This window comes from Neovison vison, chromosome 2 (assembly GCF_020171115.1).
Source record: "Neovison vison isolate M4711 chromosome 2, ASM_NN_V1, whole genome shotgun sequence".
NCBI lineage: Eukaryota > Metazoa > Chordata > Mammalia > Carnivora > Mustelidae > Neogale > Neogale vison.
The window spans coordinates 155653195-155669082 of NC_058092.1; the positions used below are offsets into that span (position 1 = coordinate 155653195).

Sequence of the window (15888 nt, forward strand, 5' to 3'; positions counted from 1 at the left end):
CGGGGGGTGGGGTGGGTGGGAAGGGTTCCCGGGAGTGGGCGTGTCTGGGGGCGGGGCTCCCGCGGTTGGGCGGACTCGGTGGGCGGGATTCTCGGGGATCGGGGTGCGGAGGGCGGGGTACGCGGGGGTGCGGATCGCGGCGGTCCCCGGGGTGCGGAGGTTGCTGAAGGCTGGGTACCGGGGTCGGGGTGCGCGAAGTTCCCGGGGTCGGGCGGGCGCGGTGGGCGGGGCTCCCGGGTTCGGGGTGCGGAGGGCGGAGTTCCCAGGGGTGGGTGGGCCCGGGAGGCAGGGTCCTCGGGAGTGGGGGAGGGCGGGGTCCTCGGGGCTGCTAGGCGCTGCGCTCCGTGGGGCGGGGAGGTGGCAGAGAGTCCCGGGGGTGCACGGGCTCGAACAGCAGGGTCGTCGGAGGTGTGGGGGAGGGCGGGGTTCCCCGCAGTGAGCGCACGGAGGGTGATTCCCCGGGCGGTGAGGCGCGGGGTTCCCGAGTCGGCGGGCGCGGGGGCGGGGCTCGGCGGGCGGAAGGGCTCCGCGCTCGGGGGCGGGGTCGAGGGGCGGGGCTCCAGGCTGCTGGGGCGGCGCGGCGCGGGGAGGGGTACGGGGAGGGGGAGCGGCGGCCAGGCCGGGCATGGCGTCGATGGCGGCGGCGATCGCGGCCTCGCGCTCGGCGGTCATGAGCGGGAACCGGCCTCTGGACGACCGGGAGCGGAAGCGCTTCACCTACTTCTCGTCGCTGAGCCCCATGGCCAGGAAGATCATGCAGGACAAGGAAAAGATCCGGGAGAAGTACGGGCCCGAGTGGGCGCGGCTGCCGCCCGCGCAGCAGGACGAGATCATAGACCGGTGCCTGGTGGGGCCGGGCGCCCCCGCGCCCCGCGACCCGGGGGACTCGGGGGACTCCGAGGACCTGGCGCGCTTCCCCGGCCTGCGCGGGCCCACGGGCCAGAAGGTGGTGCGCTTCGGGGACGAGGTAGGTGCGGCCGCGGCCGGCAACTCTCTCACCTCTCCGCGCCCCGACGCGACCCGGGTGGCCCCTGCCCGCGTCAGGTCGCCTCCGCCGGTCGCGGGGGTAGGGGCTGGGAAGCAGGAGGGGCAGGGATGGCAGTGGGCGGGAGGGGCGTCAAGGCGCCGCCGCCGCGGGGCGCCCCAGAGGGAGTTTGAGAATAGACGCGAGGAGGTGGTCTTTAAAGACCCCCACCTAGACGCGCGGCTCGGCCGCACCGGAGCCGGAGAGTTCCCGCAGCCGAAGGCGGCTGCTCCTGAATGAGGCAGACCCGGGTGGGAACAGCACGGGATTGTAAACCAGCCGAGCCGAGCTGTAATCCACTCTGCTCTTCGGCTGTGCGGCTGGGGGTGACTTAACCTCCTGGAGCCTCAGTTTCTCTCCCCGCCCCTGCCCCGTCCCTGCCCCGTCCCGGTAAACCGGAGATAATACTTCTCAGCCCGTGCCTGCCCGGGAAGGCACTTAGAAAATTATATACGTTAATATTTGTGATGAGTTGTACGGGACAAGTGAGACTGTCAAGCAGCATAAAAAGAAGGAAGAGGTGCCTGCCTTCCAAGGTTAGGATGTTTCCCTGAGATGTTTTATCGGTGAGCACCATGTGAAGCTTTGGTTTGGGGGGCGAGCATAGGGCCTCGTTTTTCCACCGAAAAACTAAGGGATGAGTTTAAATGGGCTCCAGCAAGCCTTTGCTACATATAAGGGCATGTCTGGGTCTTTGATCTAGACTCCCGTCCCCACACTTCTGAGAGGGGAGAAACGCTGGAACTATGGAAGAAACTCAGGGATGTCCTCTTCTAAGTCACAAAGGCCTGAGTGTTCAGTGCTGCTTAGAAACCTGTCTTTCTCTCCTTTTTTCTTTCACTGAGACCCATTCGGTGCCATTCGAATTTGCGCTGTTTTGTGCTGTTAGAATCTGCCTTTCACACTCAACTTTGACCATGAAGGGCAAAGTCAAAAGGAGCAAGAAGTCTAAAAAGGAAGTGTGCAAATTAAGCCCACTTTCTGTTTTAACCCTGGGAGCAGGAGGGAAGCTGGGGTTGATGAGTTTTTCCCAGGGTGTTGTGGATTGTGGAAGGGATTCTAGTTAACACTGCATTTTAAAGCTGATTTTCAGGCTTGGGTGTGCTGAGACATTTATTAATATAAAATGTTTGTGGTCGTAAACCCACTTTAATGTGAGGGGTGTGTGAAGGACAGAAGTATGTTGCCCAAATTGCCTTATTCGGAGAGAATTCAAAGAAAAGTCTGCATTGGACTTTTACACACAGAAGGCTCTGCCAGGAAAAACAAGGGTGTGGTATACTGGGGGGGGGGATGAAGGTACAGGTTCAAGATGTATTTAAGAACCAACATTTTCAGTGTAGAAATCTGCCTCTGTATGAAGCCATTTGCAGTGTTTGTGCTCAGATTTGGGTGATGCAAAAGCTAGCAGCCCCTCTTTGGAAAAGTCCTGAGTAAGTAAAGAGGAGAGGAAGTAAACCTGTAAGTACTTACAGATGTTGGAGAGTGATGGTCATTTTTCCTTAGCTTGGTGTCCCCGTAAGAATGTCCACATGCCTGCCCGTCACCAGAAAGCTCTTGCCATATAAGGGCTCAGTATCACTGATAAGGAAAGATGTGGCCAAGTTAATTTTGTACTCAGATTCCTCAACTGGGTGCCAGACTGACCCGTTTCTGGATCTGGAAGCCCGATGTGATTTAAAAGCAAACGGAAATCTTTCCTGTATTTACCTTCATGCTATTCCGGAAGCAGACCAGCCGTGTTTTTCAGAATTGAACTCAGTTTTAAGAAAATGGGCTGAGAGGATGCCTTGCAATGCTTCTGGCCAACTTGGCACAGATGGCAGAGGGACAGAGGACACTGAATTCGAGGAGAGGTAGTTAGGAACGTGGCGCGAGGTCTGTTTTTGACTGCAGTGGCTGTGTGGTTTAATGGCATGAGGGTGTTTAAAATGCATTTCCCCAGACCTGGCAAGAGGTTGGCACCAGAGTAGTTGGTGGTCTTGTGCCCAGGGCTGTTCATGGAGGAGGCCTGGCTCCCGGGCACAAGGGGTGATGGGTAAGGGTGGGGTGGGGTGGGGTAGGGGTGACCCCCAGTGAGACTGCCGGACAGAGTGGCCCAGATAGGTGGCCCAGGTTTGTCCAGAATGGCCCGAAACCGGATCGAGTAAGGCACTTTGTCCCTTCCTACTTGATCTGTCTTCTGATGTCCCAGGAGCCTCCACAGACAATTAGGGCATGGAGAATGCTATTGGGAGGTCCCTTCTGCAGCAGCCACAGACAGACTTCTGATGCCTGGGTGCTCCTGGTGAATCAGCTGCCTCTGGAGCCACTGTCTGATTCTTCCGCCTTTCCTCAGGCCGAAGTAGGTGGAGCCTGGGCTCCGGGGAGAGTCTTGGGTTTGAGTTTTGGCTCCCGCATTTACCGGCTTTTTGACTGTGACTGAATCATAAACCTCCCCGAGCTGGGGTTTTCTGGCCTCTGCGATGGGAATAGCATTGACAGGGTGCGGGCCGAGATCATGCCCATGAGGGGCCTATGGGCTTGAAAGACAATTGCAGCTATTCCTGGTTAAGAATGCCATTGAACCTTGAACAGCACGGGTTTGAAGTGCGTGGGTCCACTTATATGCAGATTTGTGGGGTGAAATATTGTACCATAGATGTATTTTTCTCTTCCTTATGATCTTCTTTATAACAGTTTCTTTTCTCTAACTTTATTGTAAGAATGCAGTGAATGCAGATAACATACAAAATAATGTGTTAATTGATTGTTTGTCTTACTGGTAAGGCTTCTGGTTGACCCTAAGCTGTCAGTGAAGTTTCTGGAGTCAGAAGTGATATGGATTTTCAAGGGCACAGGTGTCCCTAAGCCCTGTGTTGTTCAGGCGGCAAGCGGGTTATAAGCTAGTCTCTCTGTTGCCACTTGCAAAAATCAAGATCATGAAAGAAATACATTTCTGCTCTTGCAAAGCCTGGGGTTGGCCTGTCAGGGTTGTCCACGTGAGAAGGAACTCTGTCCTGGTGGCCTCTGGCGATCTGCCTCGGGACATGTGTCTGAAGCTTCGGTGTGTTCTGTCCGCAGTGTGGCTGTGATGTGGCCTGTCTCCAGATCAGCAGTCACATCAGCCTCGGACGGTGTCCCCCCCACCCCTTCAGCTACCCTGGAGGACAAGCATGTCACCCGTTTCTTTGAATGCCCTCTTCCCCATTACCGGTAACCTTTTTATATCCCACATTTTAAGTCCGATCATAAAAATACAGCCTCCAGATGTGAGCAGCGTCTAGTTGTTCTTATGTATGAAGGAACAAGTCAGCAGAAACCCAGCTGCATACTGATGGTCATCGATCTCGGTGGCCCTGAGTGTGGGCGGGGCTCTGCTCCCAGGTCACACTTGCCTCTGGTGGGACCGCTCTGCCTAGAGAGCTGTGACACCATGGCATCTGTTTTCAGTTATACCCTCGCTGTCTGTACGGCAGGAAGGTCAGGGCTCAGATGCCCCCTTGCCGGGGTGACCAACCTGGTGTGGAGGGAGATCGGCTGCCTTTGTGCCCTGAATCCTTGAGGGGACCTGTCCGTTTTTTGTTTTTACTTCCTTGGGAGTCAATTCAGTAAATATCTTTCAAAACCCATTACATTAGAAGCCAGAGGCATTCTCACTTTAGGGCTGCCTCGGCCGTCCATTATCTTCACCAGCTCCTTAAAAAGTCTCCCCACGCCATGAACATGTGATACTACTACAGTTTCAACAGGAGGCCACCAACGCCTGCTGTCCCCCCCCCTCCCGCCATCATGTCCCTAGGCCACTCCTATGCAGAGAATCTGGAGCAGCTGGTGGACTCCTTCTCTCTCAGCGAAAGGAGGGGAGCATCTGGGGTCCCCAGACCTGGCCTCCATTCCCGGCCGCGCCACCTGCTCAGGGTGGAGGTCTCCCTCCGTGAAATGAGTGGCCCATGAGGTTTCTCGTATTTGGTATGAACCTGAAGGCTTGTTTGCAAACAGGCCTTTAGCGGTCTGACTTTCCCTGCATTCTTCCTTCAGCAGGAAATGGCCTGGGAGATGAGAGATTTTCTTTTCCTTTTTTAAGAAAATTAATTGATTATTATTATTATTTTTTAGATTTTCATTTTAGAAGGTTTTTGAGATCATTCAGTCTGCTTCTGCTGTTTCCTGTTACCAAATTGCAGGGGAGGGGTAAGCAAAAACCCAAAGCTGAATGTTTAGGGATGTGTTACAGGCCATGAGCAGGTAGCCCCGGGAATTTGGTGTGTTTGCTTCTCATGGACCTACGTGTCTCTCCCCTCTCCCACAAAGTAGGTAGGAAGGGCAGCTGGAAAGCTGGGCAGGAAGGGTGTTGCCCCTGTGCCACACGCCAGTCCGTCCCAGGGACCCTGCTCAGGATCTCGCATGCCACGGAACACAGAGTTTTGGGGCCTCGGAGCCAGAAAGCTCTGTCCCCCCTTCAACAGGTTAGCATGACCAGCTGCTGTCGGAAAGAAGTGTCCCTCCTCAGGCGTCCTCTTCCCTTCCTCTGCTGCAGGGAGCTGGAGGCTGTCTGGCTGCCTCCTCGATCCCTTCTGCCTTCCCCTCCGAGCCTGGGCCTCCCTGACTCCCCGACACCCTTTGCAGGGCACTCCCTTCTGCAGGCCTCTGCGGGCCCACGCCTTGGCCCAGCTCCCCCGCACCTTGAGCTCTTGTCCCCAGCTGGCTGAAGTGCCTTTCCCTGAAGTGATCTGAGGGTGCTCCGGAGGCTGGGGGTCAGGATGGAGTACCCTGGCTCAGCAAACCATGCTGAACCGCTGCTTCCACTCCGTGTCCTGGGGGCCGCCTGCAAAGGGCTCGCTTTGCTTCTCCCTCCTTTAGGGTCCACACTGGCCAGCCCAGATTTTTATTTTTAAGTTTATTATTACTTTTTTAGTAACCTCTATGCCCAACGTGAGGCTGGAGCTCACTGACTCCGCGAGCAGGAGTCACACGCTCTTCTGAGTCAGCCAGGCACCCCTAGATGTTTGTTTGTTTTTTTTTTTAATAAGCCAATTAAATCACTGTAGGGTATAGAAGATAATGTATTTGCATGTTACTGTGAAAAGATCCAAATACTGCAGAAGCAGCTTTGCGAAGCAGTTGGTCGTTTTCCTTCCAGAACTTTCCTCGAGTATTAACTCATTAGATTTGCGTTTGCTTGGCCATATGGGGTCCTGATACAGGACCTGTCACACGTGAGGGCACCTCTTCCCCCTCCACTGGAACAGTTTGGCCTTTTCCTTTTTGTCAACCTTTGGCAAAAAAATGAGGAAAATTGAGAGTTACTTTCTCAGTATTTTGGATTTGTTTTTTAAGGAAAGTAGAATGTATAATTATGATTCCCACCTTCCGTCTGGTGGAGCCCAGACAGTTTTTAGAAAAGATGAGCAGGTTCATGTGGCTTTCTGTGTCCTTGCATCTGGGGTTCTGTACCCTGGCTCTGAACCAGAGTTGAGAACATGGCCACGAGCCCATATCTCTTTCCACGGGCCGTGGGGGGCAGGCTGCAGGGCCTCTCGCACAGGCTTCTCCTTCTGAACTGATGACTCTTTGCCCAGAGTAGCACCTGGCCTGCTATCCAACGTAGGGGAGGAAGGGTGTTGACTAGATGAGCCCTGGGAGCTAAGGCAGCCACATAGGCCCTCTCCCTGGCCCCTAGGTGTGGGGGCGACCCAGGGGCTGCCGCGGAACGGGTTTTGGAAAGAAATTCAGTGATTGATTCACTGTTGCACAGAGAGGGTTGGGGCAGAGCTGAGAAGCATGTTGGCAGATCTGGGGCCCTTTCAGTGGCAGGAATCACTTTCACACTCTTAAGCAAAAGATTCTTTTAATACTGGAGAAAAATCCATTTTTCAAAAAAAAAAACCAAAACAAAACATGAAGGCCAGTTCTGTTTGTTGAAATGTCCTCCTCATTTTCTGTTTGTTTTGGTCCAAGTGTCTCCCACCTCCTCTGCACTTCTTACCAGGAGGACACCGAGCTTTGGCTTTCGTTCCTGCCCTGGCCTCAGGGGCCTGGGCTTCTGAATTTGTATTCATGGTGGAGCCTGCCTTGTTGGGCTGCAGGTTTTGTCCTTGCGTTTATGGAAACCCTCCTATCTCAGCAGAGTTAAATATATTACACGCCAGAGGCAGAAGCATCGATTCCATAAATATATAAATAAAAGTCCCTAAAAAGAAGCCATTGGTAAAAAAAGGGGGGGGCATATTGTCATCATTTGTCCTCCCTCTCCCGCTTTTGTTTTTTAGTAAACTGTCTTCGTGAGAGCAGCTTTAGGTCAACAGCAAAACGGAGCAGGAAGTACAGAGGTTTCTTGTATTGTTCCCGCCCCCCCCCCCCCCGCCGCCATGCACCACCTCCCCTGCTGCCAGCACCACCCCCATCCCCCAAGAGTTCTGTATCCCTTACAGTGGGTGAAGCTACATTGATTAGCCCATCAGCCTCCCCCGGAGTCCGTAGTCTGCGTTAGGGTTCCCTCTCAGTGTGCGCATTTGGTGGGTCTGGACAGACACGTGATGGTACGCGTCCATCGTTAGAATAGTTCCCTGAGACTCCTCCTCTGTGCTCTGCCTCTTCCTCCATCCCCTCCCCGACCCCCAGCAACCGCTGAGCCACGTCCTGTGTCCGTAGCTGCGCCCTTTCCAGAGCGCTGTATAGTCGGAGCTTTAGTCTGCGGCCTTTTCACATTGGCTTCTGTCCGTTCGTAGTGTGCTCTGAAGGTTCTTTGTGTCTTTTCGGGACCTGATAGCTCATTTCTTTCTAGCGCTGAGTAATACTCCTCCGTCCGTGTCTCCCGTCACTTATTTATCCATTCGTCTGCTGAGGGATGCCTCGATGGCTTCCGGGTTGTGGCGATGATGAATGAAGCTGCTGGAAATGTCAGTGTGCAGGTTTTCGTGTGGATGTAATGTTTCAGCTTGTTTGGTTACATGCCAAGGCGTGGGATTGCTTCACCTGTTCTTACTGCACTACTGCATCTTCGAGGTAGAGGTTGACACCAGACAGCTCCCCCGGAAGAGCGTGCCCCGTGCAGAGGTGCCCGGGAGTCTGGGCCACTGGGCCACCGGACATCACTAGAGGACAGAGACAGTCAGCAGCATAGGGGCGTTTCTGTCCCCTTCCCCAGGCTCTGGTTGCTTTTACAGTATTTATAGTTTAAATGTCTTACCTTTTTAAAAATAGATTTTATTTATTTGAGAGAGAGAGCATGCACTAGCCAGGGGGAGGGGGAGAGCAGGGGCAAAGGGAGGAGGAGACTCGCTGCTGAGCAGGGATCCTGATGTGGGGGCTCCATCCCAGGACCCCGAGATCATGACCTGAGCCGAAGGCAGGCGCTTAACCAACTGAGCCACCCAGGCTCTCCTTAAATTTCTGACCTTTAAGTCAAGATGCCACCATCTTGTCAGCTAGGAAGTCCTGTAATTTATGGGCTTCAGGAGCACGGTGACGATGTAGGCTTCCAGCGAGCACCTAGCAGTGTTCCAGGATGGTGCCACTGCTTCTGAATCTCTTGGGTCTGTGGTGGGAACGCTCCGTGGTTGGGATTCCAGCTGCCATCACCCTGAGATTAGCGAACCGTGCACCTGTTCCATCATCCCGAGGACGTCGGTGCCCCAGCAGGTGCGGGTGTGGGCTGGTCGGGCTGGGCTTACAGTAGTTCTGCCAGGGTGCTGTTAGGGGCGTGGCTGCAACTGCGCGTAGGTGATCCTCAAATGCTGGGGAGAATGAAGACAAACGCGTTTTTGGATGTGATTCTTCTTATGCTGGAGCCTTGCAGCCTTCATAGGAAACTGTGACTTCGCCTTGGCGGGTTATACTAAGCCCAGAGCCGGGATCTTGCCCGCTCCGAAGTAGAGTGGGAGCGAGCTGGGCCCGAAAACCCGGGGTTTCTCAGGAAAGCTGCCTGAACCCTGCCTTGCTTTCGTAGGAGTCCCTGTTTGGGGACAGTGGGACCCACTTGGCAGTATTGACCGAGGGTGCCTCTGCATGCAGGGTGGACGGGGCAGGTGGGGGGGGTGCAGCAGGTGCAGGCAGCCCGGTGTGTCTCTGTGGCCACGTGCTCACCGGGGGTGACCGGGGGTGGGTTGGCATCAGGGAGTAGCTGGGACAGGTGTGCCCTGAGAGGGCGTACACTGGGCCGGTGCGGTTTGCTCAGGCCAAGGTGGCAGATGGGCCCAGAGCGTAGGCTGGACTGCCCACCGGCCACAGGGTCTCTGAAGTGCACGCCCTCAAATGTTCCAGGAAGGGGGCTGCTTCCTGTGTGCCGGCTGCTTGAGGCCTGGCTTTGGACAGTGGGAGAAAGCCTGTACCTCTGGGTTGGCTTCCTTCCTGGGGCAGACCCCGGGGGGCCCCTACGGGGCAGCCAGAACAGACAGTGCCGTCCACAGGGGCTCTTGACATGAGTCGCAACAGTAAAATTCATGGGCCAGGCCTTGCAGGTGGAAAGAAAGTTATAAAAACACAAAGGCTCAGTAGTCTCGAATCCCGTTCATGAAGAGGAACAGTTAGGATCTGTAAAATTTTGCCATCTTTGCAGTCAGCGTGGAGTCCGGAGTTTCTCACTTTGGAATGATTTTGGAAGAGTCATGACTGGTACAGAGGAGACGTAACCCATGACTTCAGGTGCCCGTAACTAAGTAATTTCAAAAGCAAAATGACCGAAATCACTTTAAAATTCAGTTGCGGCCTTTACATTCAGGTGGTGAGTGTCTGCGTGTGCGATGCCGGCCGCAGCCCGGGGTGTGTGGGTAACTGCCGAGTGTGTGGTCCCGGGGAGTGGGGGCGAGGACCCTGACCCAGAGCCCGGCTGATTGCCTGCGGACCCACGGAGGAGCAGGGTGTGTGGTGAGCAGTTTCAGGTTCTCAGAGACGCCGAGGCAAACCCCGGCCTCCACACGTGCCCAGCTTCCCCCACTGCCGGCATCGGCCCCCAGAGTGGGACCTTTGTTAACCGTGGATGAACCCGACATCGACACATGGGCATGTCCGTGGCTGACCTTGGAGTGTACTCTTGATGTTGCGCGTTCTGTGGGTTTTGAGAAAAGTGTCCATGACTCAGTAGGGTTCAGAATGTTTTCATTGCCCTAAAATCCTCTGGGCTCTGCCTTCCCTTCAACTCTGGCAACCGCTGATCTTTGTACGGTCTCTATAATTTTGCCTTTTCCAGAATGTTGTATGTTTGGGCTTATGCGGAGTGTTGCTTTTTCAGATTCCTTTATTGTGGGAAAATATATATAACATAAAACGAACCATTGTAAGCCTTCTTAAATAGACATTGAGTACTTTCCCACTGCTGTACAGCCATTACCGCTGTCCATTTCCAGAACTTTCCCATCCCCTCCGCGAGAAACTCTGAATCCATTAAACAGTAACTTCCCGTTTCTCCCTCCCCGGGCAGCTCCATTCTGCTTTCTGTCTCCATGCATGTGCCTGAGTCTGGGCACCGAAGGGAAGTGGAGTCACGTACCATTTGCCCTGTAGTGGCTCGCGTATTCATTTAGCAGGATGTCCTCATGGTTCATTCCGATTGTAGCCGGCGTCAGAGTTGCCTTTCTTTTGAAGGCTGAGTGGGATTCCATGTACGGATTTGCCGCCTTTGGTTTCTTCAGCCATCGTTGGACACTGATGTCATTTCACATTCTGGCCACCATGCCTAATGCTGCGGCAGGTGCTGGAGTTCAGGTGCCTGTCCCAGTGCCTGCTTTCGCTTCTTGTGGCTGCAGCTCCAGGAGTGGAACCTCTCGATCAGATGGCAATTCTGTGTTTAATTCCTTTCTGAGGAACTGCCACACTGTTTCCCACATTTCCCCCAACAGTGCAGGAGGGCTCCAAGCTCTCCACATCCACCACCCTTGTGGGTATGGAGTGTATTATTTTTGTTTTTAAGACAATGTATGTGTGTTTTAAAGATTTTATTTAATTTATTTGGGCGGGGGAGAGGCAGAGGGAGAGGGCAAGAGAGAGTCTCAAGCAGATTCCATGCTCAGTGCAAAGCCCCATGTGGGACTCGATTTCCTGACCCCGAGATCATGACCTGAGCCGAAACCAGGAGTCTTAACCAACTGAATCACCCAGGCGCCCCCTAATACTGTGTGTTTTAACTGTGCTTATGTAACTTAATTTTTAGCAGTGGCTGTGTTTAACAGCAGGTTCAAAAAACGCCTGAACATTTGATGGTCCCGCAAGTTGGTACGAGCCCGCTCCAGCACCCTGCTGGCTGTAGCCTCCGAAAGTACAAATGTCTGAGGCCCCCAGAGACCTTAGAACACTCGGGTATACATTCTTTACCAAATAGTCAAGTAGATGCTGGAGATTTTATGCAAATATGCATTCTGGGACTAGGGGCAGAGAACAGACGTTCTTTTTTTTTTTTTTTAAAGTACTTTTTCTGCCAGGAGGTGAACATTTGTGTCTGGTGAACATTTTCCAGTAAGAGGGACTCAGGGTGTCTGGGGTGTTGGGGCAAAGACGACGTGATGTCTGTCCATCCCGGAGTCCTTGGAACCTGGGAACAGCAGAGCCTCCCCTGGGCTGTGCTGGCCTCTGATGATTTCCAGGGGCTGTGTGTTCTGGGACTCTGTTCTTTGTCCGCTGTTTGGGGTCTGGTGACTTCTGGGCTTCTTCCTGTGCTGTGTTCCAGAGAAGAAAGAATTTCCAGAGAGGTGCAGCATTGTTGCTGGGAGAGACGTCCCTTAGGGAGAGGAATTTGAGTGGGAGGACCGTTGGCCGAATCCGAGCCCGCTCCCTGACATCCTGGGGTCCCAGTAGCAGATGTTTTGGTGTCTTGACAGTTTCAGGCCTTGGGCAGCAACGGCAGGTGGTGGACCTTTTCTGGCCACCCTGCAGAAGGCAGATGTGGGCGTCCACCAGTGTGTGCCTGGCCATGTTTTGGTTGCGTGCTGGTCATTGTGGCAGAAGGAGAAAGAGAACGTCGTAGTGTGCACGCAGTGCCACTTTGCAGGTCTGGTCCCATTTTGCCTTCTTCTGCCTGGAGAGTCTGTTCCCAGTGCTGGAGCGTGCAGCCACGGCTGACATCAGCGCTCCAATAACATTTTTGCTTGGCATGTTTATTTTTGTTAAGTGTTTTATTATTTTTTATGAGCTCAGAATTGCAGAAATCTAAGGAATTTGCCCCTTGACTGAGTTTCTTGCTGGAGCAAACAAAAGACTATTGACTTGACACCAAGTTGGGGAGAAATCCCGGTGTGACCCTCTCTCTGTGCCCTCCCGGAATGTTAGCGACCGCGGGCTGCCCCATGGTGACAATGTGCTCACCGAGCTCCGGGCTCCATCTTGGGTCCTCTGGTCTCGCACTCCTTTTCCTTGCAAAGCCGAAAGCCTCGTTTTAAGTTTTGCCAATTGCAGCTGTATAACTAATATAGAAGGACGGATTATACCATATGATAAGGGGACCCAGCTCCAGTGTGCCGTGGTCCCTGGGTCTGCCCCCTCCTCCTCTGCCTCCACCCCCCTCCCCTGCCTCTACCTACCCATTTAATCTCTAGCTCCTCCTCTGTCCACAGAGGTGGCCACTGGGCTGTTCCGTGTCTGGATAGAAGGAGCACAGGGGCGCCTGGTGGCTCAGTCATTAAGCGTCTGCCTTCGGCTCAGATCATGATCTCTGGGTCCTGGGATCGAGCCCCAAGCAAGCGCCCTGCTCTGTGTCTCCCTCTCCCTTTGCCCCTTCCCCTGCTTGTGTGCCTCTGTGTGCTCTCTCTCCAATAAATTAATAAAAATCTTTTTAAAAAGAGCCCACTTGCCAGTTGGTTTCCTTTACTTTCCCCCTCAAACTCAAATCTAGAATAAATGATGCATAGATGCCGTTAGGCTCCGTCACTTTCCCCACGTGGAAACAAAGTCCTTCTTGTTTGATGATTCTGAGAGGAGCTTAGAGGGCCCGAGCTCATGGAGTTGGAGAGACGTGGAAGTCGTTTCGCCCGCTGCTCTTCTCCTGTGCCCCGCGCACACCTGAGGTCTGAACTGGACCCAGGAGCCCTTACAGCTGAGGCTGGGCCGACAGCCTCCCTCTCGTCTCAAGGGCTCCTTCACTCACATTCCTCCAGGCAGCCCACTTCCATTTTTGGAGGGATAGGGTTTGTAAACTGAGAAGTAACTCGGGTTGAGCTGGAATTCCAAATGGGAGGGCCGTGGCCCACATTCCCTCGTGTTTGCATTGTTTCCCGGCAGCTAGGGGCTGAGGGGTCGAGGCAGGCAAGTTCAAAGGAAAAGGCGGGGGCTCCGAGAGTGGGCTTTCTGCAGACCCTGTGTGCCTTACAGCGGAGGGCACAGCCTGATCTCCTGCCTCTGAGGGGCAGAGGGCCCTCGCTTCCCCAGGGTGCTCTGTGGAAGGACCGTCTCACTTGAAAATACCTTGTCCCATGTTGAGTCCATATCGCCCAGTATGTCCCAACTTTGGGTTCAGAAAATATCCCCAGGAGAAGCGAGGCACAGATGAGAGACGTTTCCCGGCACAGGATGATGGCTGGGCTTGGAGCGGGTAGCCGAGAAAAGCCGACTTTCCCATCATTGTTCAGGCCAGTGAGCTGAGCACAGTGGGGCCGTGGTCGGATTCTGGGTTACCCTTCTGAAGGGCTCTTGCTATCGTGTTCTCTTGGAGAGGGTGTGAGCGGCGTCAGAGCTCCCACTCTGAGTGGCCACTGCCATGAAATGCACAAGTTCTTCATGGATTTTGCTGGTCGCGCCTTTCAGATCTCCGGAGGTTGGGGGGGTGCTCAGCTGCCTTGGTATTGGTTGGAGGATTATTGCCTGACATTCTGTTCGTTTGTTACTTCATTGAATCGTCTCCGCAACCCTGCAAGGGAAGCATGATTCTCCTCTTCCAAATTAGGGAAACTGAGGCTCTGAGGACTGCGTCTTCTTCCCAGCTTGGCCTCGTGTGCCGTCGCTGGTAGAGCCAAGGCCCAAGCCCGTAAAGCCCCTTTCCCTTCCTGCTCACATCCCCACCATCGAGTCCCCGCCGGGCCTCCCACACGGTCACTGGGCGTCTTTTGGCCAGGGCGCCTCCGCTGGAAAGGTGAGAAGGGATCCAGACGGAGGAGAATAGCACACTTTCCACGGAGCAGAATCGTCATTCTTGCCCCGAGCCAGGAGCTGAGATGCGTCCCAAGTTTGGTTCCCCCGTGGCCTTGGGTGGATGTTTGCATGGGGTATGTTTGGGTTTGGGTTTCACATTGATTCTGGAATTTTTATTTCAGGACATAACTTGGCAAGATGAGCACTCTGCCCCCTTCTCCTGGGAAACGAGGGTAAGTTGGATTAAATTTAGATTTGTTTGTCCTTTTAAGAAAGAGTTGTGTGGTTCTCTCCTTTTCTTGTAGCGCTTGGTGGCCTCAGAAGGCAGAGGCCCTGCTGCCAGCTGCCGTTGGAGAAGGATGGGAGGGGAGAGAGTTGTGATGGCCGGGAGACTGGTGCGGGGGTCGTGATGGGATTCAAGTGGCTGTTGGTACCGCCAGCCGGGGTCCTGCGGTGCCCTTGACTGGGGCCCCAGCTGTCCTGGGAAAGCAGGGTCAGCTCCGTAAGGGGCTTCCTCCGCTCCTACCTCTGCCCCCACCAGCACTAAGGCAGAGCTTGGAGGGAAGCTTTTGGGGCGGGGGAAACATCTGCTTTGATTACAATGAGCTCAGAAGGGCCAGGAGGCTGGGTGGGTTTGGGGGCAGGAGCAACACAGAGGAAGGGACCACACAGCGGGTCTGCGGAGGTGGCCTGGAGGGGTTCCGTTCTAAGGCACCAGAGTCTGGGCGGGGGGAGGGAATAGAGAGACATTCTGGGCACCCTGCAGACTTGAAGGGGTCCTGGGTTCACACTCACGGGCAGGTGTTAGCAAACATGGCCCCGCCAGGACCACTCACTTCTGGTCACTTTTTTACCATCGTTATTGTCATCACCGTCATTATTGATTAGTATTCTTGCCAGAGATGCGTAATGGTATCAGCTTAACTGATTTTAATTCATTTCCCCTAGCCTCCCTAGTTGCAAAGATGCAAAGGGACGCAGAGGCAGGTGTCTGTCTCCCAAGAAAAAGAGGGGAAAATGCCATGATTCTCAAACATTTTAGTGCTGGGTGTCAGGGGGCTCTTCCCGTAATAGGGGTGACAAAGACAGCAGTGTGCCTGGAATAGGGCTTCGACTTGAGGTCAGATCAGGCCTTTGAAGCTCCGAGCCTTGTGCTTGGTTTTCCGCTGAGCCTGCATCGCTTGTCTTAGCAGAAGTGGGCATCCAGGGGGCCTGTGGAGTCGGTGGGTCTGAGTGAGGGCAGAGCATTGGGGGAGGGAGTCTGCGAGACACCCAGCAGGCCCTCACATGGGGCCTGTGTCTCAAAATGAAATGTTTGACAAGGTTCAGATGGCTGAGTGCAGCACTTGGTGGGTGACTGCTGATGGGGCCAAGGGTGACCCCTGATGGGGATGGGGAAGGGTGTGACGCGGTCCTCATGGGAGAGCCGGGAGCTGGCTTTGAGCATTTGTGGCATTTACGCAGGGCCCATGTTCATCTGGTGGGCACAGAGTCCCTCGGCCCCCAGCGTGCTGTCCCGTGGGGTCCTGAACACCGTACAGCAACAGTGCAAACACATGCGTTGCGGCATTTTTTATCTAGGTCTGTGCAGGGGGCAGGGTGAGCAAGGTGCCTGGGAGCTGGGGTCTCCTGAGGGATCTGGGTGCTGCTTGAAGGATATCAAGGAGCAGGCTGGAGACACAGGAGCCCCTGCAACCAACAGGAACCCCCCCACCCCGCCCGGGCACCCTGGAAGGGAAGCTGTGGGTGGGTAGAGAGGACGCCCGCACGCCGACAGTCAGCAGGAGCCTCCGTCTCCTTCGATGGGCTCCCCAGCGTTAACCGAGGAG

General features: G+C 54.5%; 1 protein-coding gene across 2 annotated transcripts in view; it reads left to right on the forward strand.

Annotated features, from left to right (window-relative positions):
* The first annotated feature begins 614 nt into the window (after nucleotides 1-614).
* C2H1orf198 (chromosome 2 C1orf198 homolog) overlaps nucleotides 615-15888 on the forward strand; it is a 31610-nt gene continuing 16336 nt past the window's right edge. Inside the window, exons 1-2 of one of the 2 annotated variants that reach the window (XM_044239382.1) lie at nucleotides 615-967; nucleotides 14242-14292. In XM_044239382.1, the coding sequence (XP_044095317.1) occupies nucleotides 626-967; nucleotides 14242-14292 (393 nt within the window). In that variant the 5' untranslated portion in view covers nucleotides 615-625. Of the gene's footprint in view, nucleotides 968-2377; nucleotides 2458-14241; nucleotides 14293-15888 lie in introns of those variants that run through there. The other variant, XM_044239383.1, reaches the window with a different exon arrangement.